Below are 17,969 nucleotides of genomic sequence, written 5' to 3'. Positions count from 1 at the left end.
GTAATAGCTTTTGACCACCAGTCCAACACATGACCCAAGACCATAGTGATTCACATACACTCATTTCCACTGTGCTGTTTTCCACAGATCTATGGCCGCCTGACAACCTTCATGACAGATGAAGAGAACCATGAGACATATCCCATCATGAAGAAGCTCTACGACTCTGCCTCTCATGCCCCAGTGCCATGCCTCATCCCACTGGCCACCTGCCTCCATGAGCCTTTCCAGGTATGTAGTACAGATTTCTCTCTAATGGAAGGTTTCAAGCTAGTTTGAATTTTTGTGTTTATTGTCTTTGAAATTTAAGGATTTGCCTGCTAACTTTTGAAAACTATCATACATTGTAGATTTTGAGTAATCACTTGAAATTAGTCAGAGGAAAATAAGAAGCACTCCTATGTGCAAAAAAGGGTAGCAAACCAAATACTGTATGTTGGGTTCTTCCCTCTTTAGGATCAGAACATGAAACTGGGTGATGGCCAGGTTTACTTCAATGCCATCATCCGTGCACGTCACAACCCGCACTATGTTGTGACACTCTCCACTGAGCGTGGTGAGATCGCTGTTTGGAATATCTATACCATGTCCCCCGTCCGCACACTTACCGGCATCACACAGCCTAGGAAACTTAAGGTAGTGTTCTATTTATTTATTTATTTATCTATTTATTTATTTATTTTTTGTAATATTTAACATACATGCAGTACATGTCATTGGCCAATTTTAAGGTCACTGATTTTGTAGCTGGGCTGTAAATGACCCCATTCTTTTTTAATTTGTTATCTTATGTATCAAAATATACAGTAGTTATTATGTAGGGGAACATTAAATCCAATTAAATCTGACAAGAATGTCTTGTTTAATTCAGAGAAAAATAATAGTGAGGCATTTAATAAATATGGTACAGTGTACCTGATTGTGACCTGGTCATTAGTGGGGATAAGGGAAGTAGACTAACTAGCATCAGCATTAACAAGGAAATAGTCAAGTATGCTTATAAATTTAAAGCTACAAAATCCCTTGGTCCAGACCAAATTTTTCTGAGAGTGCTAAAAGAGTGTAAATTCAAAATCTGTGACCAGTTAATAGAGGTATTTAGTAAGTCGGTGGATATTTGAATCATGCCTATTTCTTGGGGGCAGGCAATTTTTTTTACCATTTTCGAAAAGGTTAATAAATCTTCTGTGCACAACCAGGGGGCAATTAGTTTGAAGTCAGTTATAGATAAAATGCTGGAGTCAGTAATAGCTAATAGAATCAGAGCTCAGATTGAGAGGCATAATTTGATTTGTGACTTACAGCATGGGTTCACTAAGGATAGGTCATATGTAACTAATCTTTAATCCTTTTACATTAATGTTTATAAGACAGCAGATAGCAATGATAGTTATGATGTTATTTACCTTGAGTTTAGCAAAGTGGTTGACAAAGTGCCCCACCAGAGACCACTACATAAAGACAAAGCCCATGGTACAGGAGGAAAAATGTTTGAATGGATTAGAGCATGGATCAGTGATGGAAAACAGCAGGTCACCATTAACAGTGTAAAATCCAAATGGGGTAGTGTTCATAGTGAAGTTCCCCAGGGCTCAGTTTTGGGTCCCTTTTGTTTATTATGTATATAAATAACTTGGGCAATGAGATCATCAGTGATCTTGGTATGGTTGTGGATGACACTAAAATATGATGCCATATTAGATCAGGGGAAGATGCTAGGATACTGCAGGAAGATCTTATAACTAATTGTTCACATGGTTGGTGAAATGGCAAATAAATTTCATACATACATATACCAAGGCTTTTTCCCCCTTACAAGGGGGGTAGCCAAAAAGAAAAAGGCATATAATCATTCCCACCCATTCCATCCCTGAATACACTCCACACCCCTCCACCCTCCCTCTTATCTTAGCACCTCCTGAATGACGGGTCATCCCTGCACCTTGTCCACTGCCCTGGGTCAGAAGCAGTGTCGCAAGACACAGCACATCCACAGCAAGGCCGCTTCATTAAATCGGCGACCCCCCCTCTCCGTCCCCCCATTGCATAAAATGAGAGGACAGGGAGAAATCCCTTCGGGCTGCGTCAAATTTTGCTCACACATACTACCTCACCTCCCATCCACCTGCCCATTTCACCTCATGCAATCACAACATCATCCATATACAACCATTCTCCATTCACTCCTGTTTCTGTCCTCTCCTGTCCTTCCTCAACAGACATTCCCCAAAGCCCCCTTCACCCCATCCATCCACCTCATCCTAGGACGCCCCCTCATGTTCACTCCCTCCACATCTGCCTTCCACACCTCTTTTACTAGTCTTTCTTCACTCATTCTTTCCATGTGTCCAAACCATCCTAATATTCTTTCATCAACCCTATCTCCCAGCTCCTTTTCCACCCCTGTTCTCCTCCTCACCTCCTCATTTCTCACTCTATCTAGCCTAGTAACCCCCATCATACTTCTCAGACACCTCATCTCAAACACATTGAAACTCCTTCTCTCTTCTTCTCTTATGTTCCATGTTTCTGCCCCATACAGTGCTGTTGGCACAATCACTCCTTCATACAGTCTCCTCTTAGCATCCATTCCCAAATGTCTATTCCTCATTACACTCTTTAATCCACCAAGGCATTTACTCGCTTCTCTCAATCTACATTCTACCTCCACCTTCACTCCACCTTCACTCCACCTTTCCCTGCCACATTTGCACCCAAGTATCTAAAACTATCCACTTCCTCCAGTCGCTCTCCCTTAATGCTCACTTCCAGTCTACTGCCACTTTCACCCCTTGTACATCTCATCACCTTACTTTTACCCACATTTATCTTTAGCTTTCTTCTATCACATACTCTCCCAAACTCTGCAACCAACTTCCTCAATCCCTCCTCCGATCCTGCCACAAGCGCAGTGTCGTCCGCAAACAACAGCTGGCTCACCTCTCACTTTTCTCCATTTTCTTTAACCATCTCCAATCCCTTGCCCACTACCCTTGCATTTACCTCTCGCACCACCCCATCCATGTATAAGTTGAACAGCCAGGGCGACATAACGCATCCTTGACGAAGTCCCACTTTTACCTCGAACCACTCACTCTCTCCATTTCTAATCCTGACACAAGCTCTACTATTCTCATAAAAACTCTTGACAGCTCCTAGAAGCTTTCCTCCTATCCCGTATATCTGCATAACCTCCCACAGTGCCTTCCTGTCTACCCTATCATAAGCCTTTTCCAGATCCATAAAAGCCCAAAAAACATCCTTCCCCTTTCCTATAGCTTTCTCACATATCTGTCTTACCACAAAGATCTGATCTACACAACCTCTACCTGTCCTAAATCCACACTGTTCCTCACCAATTACTCCTTCTGTTCCTCTCCTAATCCTCTCAACCAAGATCCTCCCATAAGCCTTCCCAACTACACTCAACAAGCTAATCCCTCTGAAACTACTGCATTCACACTTGTCCCCTTTTCCCTTGTAAAGAGGAACTATACAGGCACTCCTCCAGTCCTCCGGCACTCTACCCTCTCTCCAACAAACATTAAATAACCTCACCAACCAGTCCACCATTACTGTTCCTCCCTTTTTCAGACATTCTGCTTGGCATCCATCCAGACCAGGTGCCTTACCTGCTTTCATCATCTTAACAACTGCCTTCACCTCATCCTTCCTTATTTCCCCTCCATTCTCCTCATTCATCACTCTCATTTTCTTCGCACTTCCCACTGCAGCAATCTTTCCTTCCCTATCCTCCTTCACATTTAGCAACTCCCTAAAATATTCTGCCCATCTTCCCCTTACTGCCTTCTCTTCCATTATCATCTCTCCATCTGCACCTTTTACCTTTTCTTCTCTACTTGATTCGCCTCCTCTTCCTCTCTTAATTTCTTTCCAAAACATCTTTTTATTACTTTCAAAATTTTCTGTCAAATTCTTACCCCATTTCACATCTGCTCTCCTCTTTGCCTCCTTTACCTTTTGCTTTACTTCTCTTTTCTTTTCTTTGTACCTCTCATATGACTCCCTCGTCCTATTTTGTAACCAATCTGTGAAAGCTCGCTTCTTCTCTTCTACAACCGTCTTTGTTTCCTCATCCCACCATTCACTACCCTTTCTTCTATTTCCCCCTGTCCTTCTTGTTCCACACACCATCCTTGCACACTTTATGACTCCCTCCTTGAACCATCCCCATTCCTCCTCCACACCCAGCTCTACTCTACCCTTTACTCCCTCCCACTCCTCCTTCAGCTTCTTTCTGTACTCCTTTTCCTTTTCCTTCTCATTCAAAGAGTTCACTCTATGAACCTCCCTATCTTTTGTCCCTTTCCTCTTCCTCCATCTATCCTCCACTTTCAACTTACCTTCCACCAAAAAATGATCTGATATTCCCCCACCCTCTCCCCTTAGCACATGTACATCCTTAACTCTTCCTATCATAATCCTATTTACCACTACATAAATTTACCACTACATAAATTTCAGTATCTGAAAATGCAGTGAGTTAAACATAGGTTTACACAACCCAAAAAGCAGGTATAACATAGATAATACCTTTATAGAAAAAACTGAATGTGAGAAAAGACTTGGGAGTGTTAGTGAGTCCTGACCTTAAATCCAGGAAACAGTGCATTAGTGCCAGGAAGAGAGCTAACACGGCACTAGGATCTATTGCTAATATGGTTACAAACAAAAGTGCAGATGTAATTATCAAAATTTATCTGGCATTAGTTAGACCCATCTTTGACTATGCAGTACAATTTCAGTCTCCATCCTATGGAATGGATATCAGTTCACTAGAATCAGTATAGAGGAGAATGACCAAAATGATACACATGCTCAGAAATTTACCTTCCAAAAACAGGCTTAGGCATCTTAACACTCAGCTACAACTACAAAATAAACATAATCAAGACACTGATGCCTCATGATGTCTATGTAGGCATCATCATATAAAAAATGTTAACAACAGTGGGTACCTACAAGTGGTGGTCCTGCAAGTTGGATGTCAGTGGATCACTTCTCTGCACAGACAAGAAAGAAATTACCTTAGTTATGAGGACTATTACCAGCTGTTGTTATGTATTGAGTTTCTAGGCCTTGAAACTTGAAACAACAGTTATTAATATCATTATTAAACCACAGATGATTGATGACTACCGGTGCCTGGTCTTGTGTGGCCGAGAACTACGGATCTACAACTTTGATGAGGGCCTCTTTGTGATGAAGCTGCGTGAGGTCATGAACCAGAAAATGCCCTTCTTTGGGCTCCATGACCGTGACCATGTGGTGGCACTCTCCCGCTCCAGGATGTATGTCAACATGATGAATCTACAGAATGGAGACTGTGTGGCCACATTCAAGGTGAGGTGATGATTTGAATAACCAAAAATATAAAACTATTTAACCAAAACCTTCAAGGAAAGAAATATATATATATTTACCTACTCATTTTGTTGTTCAGCTCTAAATATAGTTGGAAAACTTCCTATTGAGCCTTGTGTTTGTGTCCCCTATCCTATTGCTTCTTCTGTGCTTACATCCTTTTCACCCCACCTGATAATTAAGAAAGTAGAATAGAAAGTGACTGAAGCTCTTCCTCCATATTTTGCAGTACTTGATTATCAATTTATTCTGGCTGTCACCTGCCTATTTTATTAACTTCCATGGCACCCCATCACTAAGGATATAGGAAGCACATCTTGAATAATGTATGCCAAACTAGGCAGTACTTTATTATATATATGTACATATACCACGTCTGGGGTATTGGCTGCATGTTATTGTGGCAAAGTAGCATGCAGTTGATACCGTATACTTCCACGTATAAGACGACCCTAAAATCCAAAAATTCACCCCTTAAAATGGGGGTCGTCTTACACTACCATTATAAAAATTAGACCTTGAATTCTACGTGAGATGACTTGGTAGGCTAGCCTGCCGATAACCACCGATACACAGGAAATGATTCACATTATGATAAGAACTGGTAATAAAGGTAATTAAACCATATTTACCTTATATATTATTGGCATATCTTTATAGTAAATGGCAATTGTTAATAAATTTGAGGAATAATTCTATATTAATAAAATTACGGTACTTTTAACTACTCTATGTCAACACATTTAACACAGCTGAAAAAAATGTAAACATCGAGCACTGGTTGCGTTCTTAGCAACCTTTTTCTTTCGCTAACTTTTCAGTAATTTTTAAGACTGAAAATAAAAATTTTGGATTACAGTACATAAAACGTTTATTTATCAATAAAAATATATATTACAGTAGTTGCATTTAAAACATAGAAAATTTAAAAATTATAAAATTATAAAACTTAATTTCTAATCATCATCAATATTACAAATCAAACGTATTTCTAAAACCTTTATTTTCAATAAAATTACATTACATTAAATTTAAAACTTAAAACATTATAAAACTTTATTTCTTTATTTATCTATATAAAACCCTTCAAACTCGTCACAATCATCACTCTCTGTTTCGAAAAGTTGTTCGAACATATCACAACCGTTGTGTGCGGTGGAGTGAGCTACGTCGAACCAGGAATGTAAACAAATAATTTTTGTTAGTTGACGTGTGTTCTCAGAAAATCATGATACATGATTTGATTTGTTATTTCATTTATTTTGAATTTATAAGGATACAGTAAGTAATTTATCTGGTATAAGGATACAGTAAAGTAATGAGAAAGAAAAGAGAAAAAGCGGAAAAAAACAGCTGATAAACGTAATCAAAACAATTCTTTTTGTACGGTAGGTTTGATACACTGATGCTTTTGTAATTTAGCAGTCGTCTTATACTACTGATATGAGATATATTCATAAAAATTTGCTCTAATTTTGTACCTCGTCTTATACAAAGGTCGTCTAATACACGGAAATATATGGTACTTTAGGGTCTATATGGGGCGCCCCTACGGACCAGAGCCACACATCATTTTGTCTGTGATAGAGGAAAACTCTGTTCATAGAGAAATGATGATACTTTTATACTACGACTGTCCCTCTGTTATGCTGTCCCCCAACCCCTTGTTACTGTCCTGTACAATTTCTCTGAATATTCATTTCCTTTTTTGCCTACCTTCCCTGTGGTGGGGGAAAAGAATACTGCCACCAAGTATTTCCACTTGGATCGTAAGAGGCGAGAAGAAAGGGATGGGGATTGGGACCAGGCATCCTTCTCCTTGTAGCCCCACAGGGGACATTCCTAAAAAAAGTAAAGGCATAAGAGGGTCTAGGAGTTTTCTGACCAGCACCCTAAGGTTTGGGTCTTTTAATGTGCGTGGTTGTGGTACAGATAAGAGTAAAAGGGAAGAGATAGGTAGTATGTTTGTGAGAAGAAAGATGGATGTGTTGGCTTTGAGTGAAACTGAGTTGAAAGGGAAGGGCGAGTGTAAGTTTGGGAGTGTAAGTGGGAGGTTATCAGGAGTGAAGAGAGGGCGAGGGAGGGAAGGGGTGGCTATATTAGTAAGTGAAGAGATAGGTAAATGTGTAGTGGAGTGGAAGGAGGTTTCCAAAAGGATAATGTGGATGAAGGTGAAACTGGGAAAGGAGATGTGGGTTTTTGTAAGTGCATATGGGCCTGGCAGTGAGAAGAGTGTAGAAGAAAGGGAGACTTTTTGGATAGATTTAAATGAGTGCATAGAGGATTTAGGGAGAAATGTCAATGTAATAGTACTGGGAGACCTTAATGCTAGGGTAGGAAATGATCCAATTGATGGAGTGGTTGGGAAATGTGGAGTTCCAGGAAAGAATCATAGTGGAGAGTTGATGGTGGAGATGTGTCTAGAAAGAGAGTTGATGATAGCAAATACAGTGTTTCGGAAGAAAGTCAGGCATAAGTACACATGGGAGAGGGTGGTGGATGGAAGGGTGGTAGATAGAGCGATAATGGATTATGTAGTGGTAAATAGGATTATGATAGGAAGAGTTAAGGATGTACATGTGCTAAGGGGAGAGGGTGGGGGAATATCAGATCATTTTTTGGTGGAAGGTAAGTTGAGAGTGGAGGATAGATGGAGAAAGAGGAAAGGGACAAAATGTAGGGAGGTGCTTAGAGTGAACTCTTTAAATGAAAAGGAAAAGGAGAAGGAGTACAAGAAGAAACTGAGGGAGGAGTGGGAGGGAGTAAAGGATACAGTAGAGCTGGGTGTGGAGGAGGAATGGGGATGGTTCAAGGAGGGAGTCACAAAGTGTGCAAAGATGGTGTGTGGAACAAGAAGGACAGGAGGAAATAGAAGGAAGGGTAGTGAATGGTGGGATGAGGAAACAAAGAAGGTTGTAGAAAAGAAGAAGTGAGCTTTCTCAGATTGGTTACAAAATAGGATGAGGGAGTCATATGAGAGGTACAAAGAAAAGAAAAGAGAAGTAAAGCAAAAGGTAAAGGATGCAAAGAGGAGAGCAGATGTGAAATGGGGTAAGAGTATGACAGAAAATTTTGAAAGTAATAAAAAGATGTTTTGGAAAGAAATTAAGAGAGGAAGAGGAGGCGAATCAAGTAGAGAAGAAAAGGTAAAAGGTGCAGATGGAGAGATGATAATGGAAGAGAAGGCAGTAAGGGGAAGATGGGCAGAATATTTTAGGGAGTTGCTAAATGTGAAGGAGGATAGGGAGGTAAAGATAGCTGCAATTGGAAATGCTAAGAAAATGACCGTGATGAGTGAGTAAGATGGAGGAGAAATAAGGAAGGATGAAGTGAAGGCAATTGTTAAGATGATGAAAGCAGGTAAGGCACCTGGTCTGGATGGATGCCATGCAGAATGTCTAAAAAAAAGGAGGTACAGTGATGGTGGACTGGCTGGTGAGGTTATTTAATGTGTGCTGGAGAGAGGGTAGAGTGCCGGAGGACTGGAGGAGTGCCTGAATAGTTCCACTTTACAAGGGAAAAGGGGACAAGTGTGAATGTAGTAGTTTCAGAGGGATTAGCTTGTTAAGTGTAGTTGGGAAGGCTTATGGGAGGATCTTGATTGAGAGGATTAGGAGAGGAACAGAGGGAGTAATTGGTGAGGAACAGTGTGGATTTAGGACGGGTAGAGGTTGTGTAGATCAGATCTTTGTGGTAAGACAGATATGTGAGAAAGCTATAGGAAAGGGGAAGGATGTTTTTTGGGCTTTTATGGATCTGGAAAAGGCTTACGACAGGGTAGCTAGAAAGGCACTGTGGGAGGTTTTGCGGATATACGGGATAGGAGGAAAGCTACTGGGAGCTGTCAAGAGTTTTTATGAGAGTAGTAGAGCTTGTGTCAGGATTAGAAATGGAGATAGTGGTTTGAGGTAAAGGTGGGACTTCGTCAAGAATGCGTTATGTCGCCCTGGCTGTTCAACTTATACATGGATGGGGTAGTGCGAGAGGTAAATGCAAGGGTAGTGGGTCAGGGATTGGAGATGGTTAAAGAAAATGGAGAAAAGTGAGAGGTGAGCCAGCTGTTGTTTGCAGGCAACACTGCGCTTAAGGCAGGATCGGAGGAGGGATTGAGGAAGTTGGTGACAGAGCTTGGGAGAGTGTGTGATAGAAGAAAGCTGAAGATAAATGTGGGTAAAAGTAAGGTGATGAGATGTACAAGGGGTGAAAGTGGCAGTAGACTGGAAGTGAGCATTAAGGGAGAGCGATTGGAGGAAGTGGATAGTTTTAGATACTTGGGTGCAAATGTGGCAGGAAAAGGTGGAGTGAAGGTGGAGGTAGAATGTAGATTGAGAGAAGCGAGTAAATGCCTTGGTGCATTAAAAAGTGTAATGAGGAATAGACATTTGGGAATGGATGCTAAGAGGAGACTGTATGAAGGAGTGACTGTGCCAACAGCACTGTATGGGGCAGAAACATGGAACATAAGAGTGGAAGAGAGAAGAAGTTTGAATGTGTTTGAGATGAGGTGTCTGAGAAGTATGATGGGGGTTACTAGGCTAGTTAGAGTGAGAAATGAGGAGGTGAGGAGGAGAACAGGGGTGGAAAAGGAGCTGGGAGATAGGGTTGATGAAAGAATATTAGGATGGTTTGGACACATGGAAAGAATGAGAGAAGAAAGACTAGTAAAAGAAGTAAGGAAGGCAGATGTGGAGGGAGTGAACATGAGGGGACATCCTAGGATGAGGTGGATGGATAGGGTGAAGGGGGCTTTGGGGAAGAGGGGAATGTCTGTTGAGGAAGGATGGTAGAGGACAGAAGACAGGGGTGAATGGAGAATGGTTGTGTATGGATGATGTTGTGATGCATGAGGTGGAATGGGTGGGGGGAGGTAGTATGTGTGAGCAAAATTTGATGCAGCCCGAAGGGATTTCTCCCCGTCTTCTCCTTTTATGCATGGGGGGACGGAGAGGGGGGGTCGCTGATTTAATGAAGCGGCCTTGCTATGGATGTGCTGTGTCTTGCAACAGTGCTTCTGACCCAGGGCAGTGGACAAGGTGCAGGGATGACCCGTCATCCATCAGGGATGGAATGAGTGGGAATGATTTTATGCCTTTTCCTTTTTGGCTACCTCCCTTGTAAGGGGGAAAAAGCCTTGGTATATGTATGTATATACATATACTAATGGCTTTTTCCCCTTACAAGGGAGGTAGCCAAAGTCCGCTCCCACCCATTTCATCCCCACATACTCCATTCCCATTCCCATTCACCACCCCTCCCTTCCTCTTTTCTTTTTTGAGGCTTTACTTTATTATATAGTACTGTATTTTCTTCTGGCTACAACCAAACTACATGGCACCCCAACAGTAAAGAATGGGTTAAATGTAGAAAGAGTATGTTTAGTTCCTTTTGGCCTCACCCTTATTATAGCTTTTATTGTACCTTTAATAATATACCTTAGATCTTGTCAGGGATGCAAAAATATAAGTGCAGGACTGCTACAATGCCTATTCCTCCCATTGATTGACTGATTACTCTTCTATTTAATCTCTGATGTATTTTGATATCTATAGGTGGGTGAGGACAGGTTCCTCAACAGCCTTCTTGTGTCTGAGAATGGGAAGATCTGTGTCTGTGGGGATGAGACCCAGAAGCCATCTGCACTCCTAGTATGGGACCTTGAACTCCGTAAGCTCATGTATGACCTCCGTATCCCCCACCATGAGTTCCTGACGAGGCTTGCAGCCATCACTAAAGAGGGCCACTATGTCTCCTGTGTGTGTCGGGTAAGGCAGACAAAGTCATGTAAATGTTGTTATGTAACTATGATAGGTAAATGGAGAGGAAAACAAAATATGGCAGAAACATGGTAGACATATTTAATAGAATATGTTGAACTAAATCTAAAAGGAAAGAAATAAAGTAACATGAAAAAAAAATTAAGTTGATTAATTTAGTAGTGGGCAGGCATGGTTAAGGAAACACCTTTTTCAACAGAGTCAATTTTTTTATCTTTTAGAAGTAAGTTTGAAGTTTCTATAATACTGTTCTACAAGTGTTGCTTCTTGCACCACATGCAAGTCTAATTATGCTTGTATATATGTCCTTGCAAGTCTTATGTCTCTATGAATCAACTTGGCTTGATTTCATGGAAAAAATAATTATTCCTTAACTACACCTACCCAGTACAACAAAATAGGAAAAAAATTCAGGCTCCCTATAAGATGTACAGGAGGTCATAAGGTTACAGCATCTGAAAATTATGGTCTTTTCTCCTGCTTCAGCATGTTCATATTACTTCTCAATATTAATCTTAGATTGCCACCTTTTCAGGGTTAACAACACTTATAAATAAAATAAACATCTTTTTGTTCTTTATGTAAATACATTGTTAAAAGCATATGTGTGAATATAAATATGAGGTAGCATATATGAAGTAGATTAATACAAATCATTAATATCCTTCTAAAGCTTCATGATTAAATATAATGTATATAATAATTTACATGAATGCAACTCATGGTCAGCTAAGAGCTTCCAGAAGTATTTTGAATTATGAAAATAATGATAATGGGATAAGTAAATATATAAATAAATAAGAAGGATGACTGTAATGGCTGCAACAGTGAATTGGTTCTAGTAACAGATGAATTTAATGCAAGGTTTGACCAATTATGATACATAACATCTCACAAGCATAGCTCTTTTCCCATACCAACATTGACGGACTAATTTCGGGACTGAACGAACTCAATGATTATCTGTTAGAAGCAAAACCAGACATAATGGGAATTGTAGAGACTAAACTAAGAGGTGAAATACCATCCACTGTTATCGGACAAGGTTTATACAACTACTGGATAAAAAACAGGGACAAGAAACAGGGAGGGGGAATCATGTTCTTGGCCAAGAAAGACCTAAAGGTGACAAAAATTGCAGAGGGCAAAGGTAATGCTGAATTGATCATGATAAAAGTCGAAGGCAAGAACATGAAAAGTAGAAAGTTTGTGGTGACTTATGTGCCTCCAAAAACAAGCGCTTGGAAAGAAATCGAACATACAAAAATGCTAGATGACACAAGAAAATCACTCAATGAGATACTAATGGGTAAGGGTAATCTGGTAGTTATGGGGGACTTCAATTGCAAAGAAATTTGTTGGGACAGCATGACAGTACAAGGAGGAGATGACTCGTAGGGCAATGTACTGCTAGATATGACCATGGAGTACACAATGACCCAATGGGTCCGTGAAAACACAAGGTACAGAAATAATGAAGAGCCATCGAAACTAGATCTAATATTTACAACAGAGCCTGAAATAGTGCATAAAGTCCAGTATGAGACACCAATTGGAAAGAGTGACCATGTACTCATCGAAACTATACTAAAGGAAGAAATAGACATAGAGAGGAACGAAAAGCATAGGAAAGGAAGACTGAGGTACAACAAAACAGACTTTACAAAACTAAAGACATTCTTCCGGAATGCAAACTGGGAAATATTTTACAGGGAAGAAACAGCAGTGGAAGAGAAATGGAATATATTGATGGAAAACTACAATGAAGGGGTAAACAGGCATGTACCAAGACAAAAGCGAGAGAGAGAGTACATTAAATGTTGGTTCAACAAAAGATGCAGTGAGGCAAAGACAGAAGGGACAAAGCTTGGAAAAAGTGGAGAAAAGACAAAAAACAAAGCAAATGGCAAATTTATGTTAACTATAGAAATGAGTATGTTAATGTGAGAAGAGAGGAGAAAAGGAACCATGAGAAGGATATTATAGACAAATGCAAAGAGCAACCCAAACTATTCTATCGGTATGTGAATGGTAAACTTAAAAACAAACAGGAATTGGTGAAACTATGCCAAGGAAACATAGAATACACAGAAGATTTAGAGATGGCCGAAGTCATGAACAATCACTTTAAATCTGTTTTCACCAGAGAGAAAATACCAAATTGTGACATAGACAAAAACAAGAAATCTCCCCTCATGAATGAGTTTACAGCATCACTAAAGGAAATATCAGAACAATGATCAAGGCTGGATGTCAGAAAATCACATGGCCCGGACGGTATTGCAAATTGGATTCTAAAGGAGTGCAAAGAAGAACTAACAGACAAAATACACATCTTAATAAACAGCTCACTCAAAGAAGGAAAGATACCCGAGGACTGGAAAAACGCTAACATTGTACCAATACACAAAGGAGGAAACAAAGAAGAACCCACCAACTATAGGCCAGTATCACTAACAAGCACCATAGCCAAAATTTGTGAGAAAATAATCAAGAATAGATGGGTAAAACATCTGGAAGACAATGACATATTAAACCCAAGACAATTCGGATTCAGACAAGGAAGATCATGCTCCACAAACTTAATATGCTTTTACTCAAGACTAATAGACATAGTGCAAGAAAGAAATGGATGGGCTGATTGTGCATTCCTAGACTTGCAAAAAGCCTTTGACAAAGTACCACACAGAAAACTACTAAAAAAACTGGAACACATAGGAGGAATACAGGGAAACCTACTAAAATGGATAGAGGACTTTCTGACTGGTAGAAAGATGAGAGTAGTGCTCAGAGAAAAATATTCAGACTGGAAAGAGGTGATCAGTGGAGTACCGCAAGGATCTGTGCTGGCACCAATAATGTTTGCTATCTATATGAATGACATGGATGAGGACGTGAACTGCTACATGAGCTTCTTTGCCGATGACGCCAAACTGCTAAGGAAAATAGAAACTGATGAGGACTGTGAAGCACTGCAAGAAGACCTAAATAGGGTATGGAACTGGAGTCAGAAATGGGAAGTGGACTTTAATACTAAGAAGTGTAGCATAATGGAGTTTGGAAAAAGCAAAAACAGAATATCAGGAAAATATACAATTGGAACCAAAGAAGTAAAGAAAGTAGGATCCGAAAAAGATTTGGGAGTAATTATCACGAACGACTTGTCCTATGATATACAGATTAACAAAATTGTCGGGGAGACTTACAACTTGCTAAGATCAATAAAAGTGGCGTTTACATACTTGGACGAAGACATGATGAAAAAAATATTGGTTACATTGATAAGGCCTAGATTAGAGTATGCAGCGACATTGTGGTCCCCCAGTACCAAAAAGAATATAAAGAAAATAGAAAGAATCCAAAGAGCAGCTACAAAAATGGCACCTGCACTTGCAAACCTATCATACGAAGAGAGATTGGCTAAACTGGAGTTACCGACACTGGAGCAAAGAAGAGAGAGAGGTGACCTATTGACCATCTACAGAATCATGAAAGGCACAGAGGTACTCGATAGTGAGAGCTTACTTAACTGGGACAAAAGAAACACAAGAGGACATGGAAAGAAAATAAAAAAACATAGCTATAGAAGAGAACTGAAGAAAAACAGTTTTCCTCATAGAGTTTTGGACACTTGGAACAAACTGGACAATGGAATAGTATGCGCAAAAACCATTCATGAGTTTAAAAACAAACTAGACACTGCAAGATACAAAGGCGGGACATCACGAGCATAGCTCCCCTTCCCGCAAAATACAACTAGGTAAATACATTACAGTTAATCAAATACAATTAGGTAGATATGTGGTGCAGAACCCCATTTGAATGTAAGAGCCAGTGACCTCTATTCACTCTAGAAGTCTGAACACATAAGGCAAAGGTGATGAGACTGGCCAGAGCTGTGCAACTGCTGACATAAATTCTTCACTTTATTTATTCATACATCTAAAAAAAAAATTTGGGCATTTACTAAACACTGATCTTACCCACAAGCCATTGAACACTCATACAGATGAGACTGTGAGAGTATTTTCTGTAGATAGAAATGTGAAAAATGTGTAGCTACATAAGGAGTGAAGCACAAATATTCCGCAATTTTCTTTTTAACAAGGAAATCATAAGAGAGGTAGCTCAACTGGATTTATAAGAACATACTCCATTCTTTTGGATAGGAAGTGGATGAACCTGCTCCAAACTTCATCGTAGTCTATGACCTTCAGAGTGGTACCCTATTTAAGAAATGGAAACCTGGTGTAAACATTATCTCCATTGCCATTTCATCAGCTGGGAGCTGTGTGGTTGTTGGTCTTGAAGACTCAAGGTTGATGGCATATGATCTTATCACTGGTAAGTGTTTTAAGAAAAAATGGGAGTGTAGAATCATTAGATTATCATGTCAGAAGAATCAATAAGAAGAGAAAGAGAAGGAGTTGTAGTTTTGTTGACAGTAATAAAATACAGTAGTTTTAGTGCTTTCAATCTGTTAACTCCCTTACAGCTGAATTAAATTACTTGAAATTAAAAGAATGAAATTACGAAATATACCAACATGTTGAAATTACAGTATTTGAAACACCCTAACTCTTACCACAGGCAACCCACGCTGGACGCTGAAGGGCCACACGGCACCACCAGATACAGTTCGCCTCGACAACCGTGGACTACAATGCCTCACATTTGATTCCTTAGGCCGGGACCGATCTGTGCGTGTTTGGGACATCCACTCAGGTCAGTTATGGGAATTGTGTTTTTACTTTCTGTAAAGGCATTTTTGGAGCATCTTGAAACATGAAGCAAACCATCCTTCTTATTCTTCTACACCTATTTATCTTCTGTATATACACATGTAAAAGCCAATCTCATGCATAAGTCGATTCCTAATTTTCTGGCCAAGAACTAATTCATTTATGATATGCTTTCTGTATAAGTCAACCTCCTGTTTTTGTGAGGGTAGATAACAATAAAGTATAGTAGTAAAGCACCATATATCAGTATTCACTCATTCTCATTCACTTTCTCTTTGTTCCTTTAATGGTTTCAGGTCTAGTGGTTCTAGTCTCTCCTTGTATGGCTTATTTGCAAAACTGGAAACTATTATTTACTGTTCATTGTATTCTCTAGATCTTGTTTGAATATTTATCTTTGTGCAGGGATGATACCACTGCTACACATTCCAATCTAGGCTGCATTATTTTTATTTGTTTATTTATTTATTAATTCGTTATCACTTCATCCATGTAATGATTTACTTATTTATTATTATTATTATTATTTTTTTTTTTTAGCAATCTGTAAGCCTCTCGCACAACTTTACTGATATGTTTGACAAATGACAGGTTATCTCTAATCAGTACTTTCAGATCTTTCTCTTTTGCTTTTGTATTTGCCTCTCTTCCCATTGAATAATTCATTGATGGTATTTTTGAGTTATTTCCATTTCCAATAATTTGCATTTTCTGGTACTGAAATTAGTTTTCCACTGTTGGCTCCTGGCATATATGTTGTCTACATCTTTTTGCAACAACCTATAGTCCTCCTTGTCTCTTGCTCTTCTCATAATCTTCATATCATCCACAAGCATTATCGCATAGCTTGTCATTTCTTTCATCATCCTGTTCACATATATGTTTACCTAGTTGTATTTTACAGGAAGGGGAGCTACACTCGTAGTGTCCTGCCTTTGTATTTCCCAGTGTGTAGTTTGCTCTTAAATTCATGAATGGTTTTTGCACAAACAATTTTTTTGTCTAGTTTGTTCCAAGTGTCCACCACTCTGGAAAACTGTTCTTCTTCTTCAGATCTCTTCTATAACTATGTCTTTTGAGTTTCTTTCCATGTCCTCTTGTGTTTCTCTTGTCCCAATTTAACAAGTCCTCTCTATCGAGTATTTCTGTGCCCTTCATGATTCTATAGATGGTCAGTAGGTCGCCTCTCTCTCTTCCTTGCTCCAAATAATATATGGAATATTATACATGTTAGTCTAAACCCTGTGGGACTCTGCTTTCTGTTTTGTATGTCTTGCAGTCATACATCTCTTTTCATGCCTCAATATGCTTCATGGAACTTTAGCTGGTTTTTGTGATTTTTTCTTCCTTTTACCATTTTCTGTTTACTATCACAGGCAACAGTTTGGCAGTGATGACTCCAGACCAAGCCATCACAGCTTGCGAGATCTCAAGTGATGGTAAAGCAGTGGTAATGGCACTTGAGGGTCGCAGTGAGATTGTCACCTTTATGCTGTGTCACAACAATGGGCCAGACTCCAAACCTGCACCAAAGTCGTACGGCAATGATACGAATCGTGGAAAAGTGTTCGATCTGAGCCAGGCAGGGTGAGCACGGATGTATATTTTGTTATTATTTTTTTCACTTTGTATGATTTCAGTTTCATTACTTTTCAGAGAGTATGAGAAGAGTGCACTCTTGTTTCATCCTTACAAAATTATGAAAAATCCTTTTTTTTTCACGTGTCTACTGACATTTTACTGATGAAATAAGTTTTACATTTTTAGTAGACATACTATGCTCAACCTGAAGTGTGAATCCATGAGGGAAAGGACAACTTTCCTAGGCAATGGTGTGAGGTTCATACTGTATCACCATGTCTTTTAATGTTCCCAGAATACCTAAGATTTCTAAAAATGCATCTAATAACTTATGTATTTTTTACTCAAACAGCATGACTTTAGACTATGATTCTGTTGTAAAGTATCATGATACACACATTATATATGCATGTTTATGCTGTATATGTGCACTATGCACATATATTTGCACATGAGCAAAGAAGAGAGAGAGGTGACCTATTGACCA

The 17,969-nt window shown here is 39.5% G+C and overlaps 1 protein-coding gene across 5 annotated transcripts in view; it reads left to right on the top strand.

Moving 5' to 3' along the window:
* The window catches only part of LOC143026469 (NACHT and WD repeat domain-containing protein 2), a 148,692-nt gene that overhangs the window by 118,503 nt on the left and 12,220 nt on the right, over nucleotides 1–17,969 (top strand). For all 5 annotated transcript variants that reach the window (XM_076186940.1, XM_076186914.1, XM_076186932.1 and 2 more), the window contains 7 exons: nucleotides 88–231; nucleotides 457–636; nucleotides 5,146–5,364; nucleotides 10,935–11,147; nucleotides 15,329–15,503; nucleotides 15,750–15,884; nucleotides 17,278–17,488. In XM_076186940.1, coding sequence (XP_076043055.1) covers nucleotides 88–231; nucleotides 457–636; nucleotides 5,146–5,364; nucleotides 10,935–11,147; nucleotides 15,329–15,503; nucleotides 15,750–15,884; nucleotides 17,278–17,488 — 1,277 coding nt within the window. The remainder of the gene's footprint in view (nucleotides 1–87; nucleotides 232–456; nucleotides 637–5,145; nucleotides 5,365–10,934; nucleotides 11,148–15,328; nucleotides 15,504–15,749; nucleotides 15,885–17,277; nucleotides 17,489–17,969) is intronic.

The sequence above is a fragment of the Oratosquilla oratoria genome, chromosome 1, assembly GCF_046742065.1.
Source record: "Oratosquilla oratoria isolate Oo_2021 chromosome 1, ASM4674206v1, whole genome shotgun sequence".
NCBI classification, from domain to species: Eukaryota; Metazoa; Arthropoda; class Malacostraca; order Stomatopoda; family Squillidae; genus Oratosquilla; species Oratosquilla oratoria.
The sequence above is the reverse complement of the archived record's forward strand: the minus strand, read 5'-3'. Positions and strand labels throughout refer to the sequence as shown.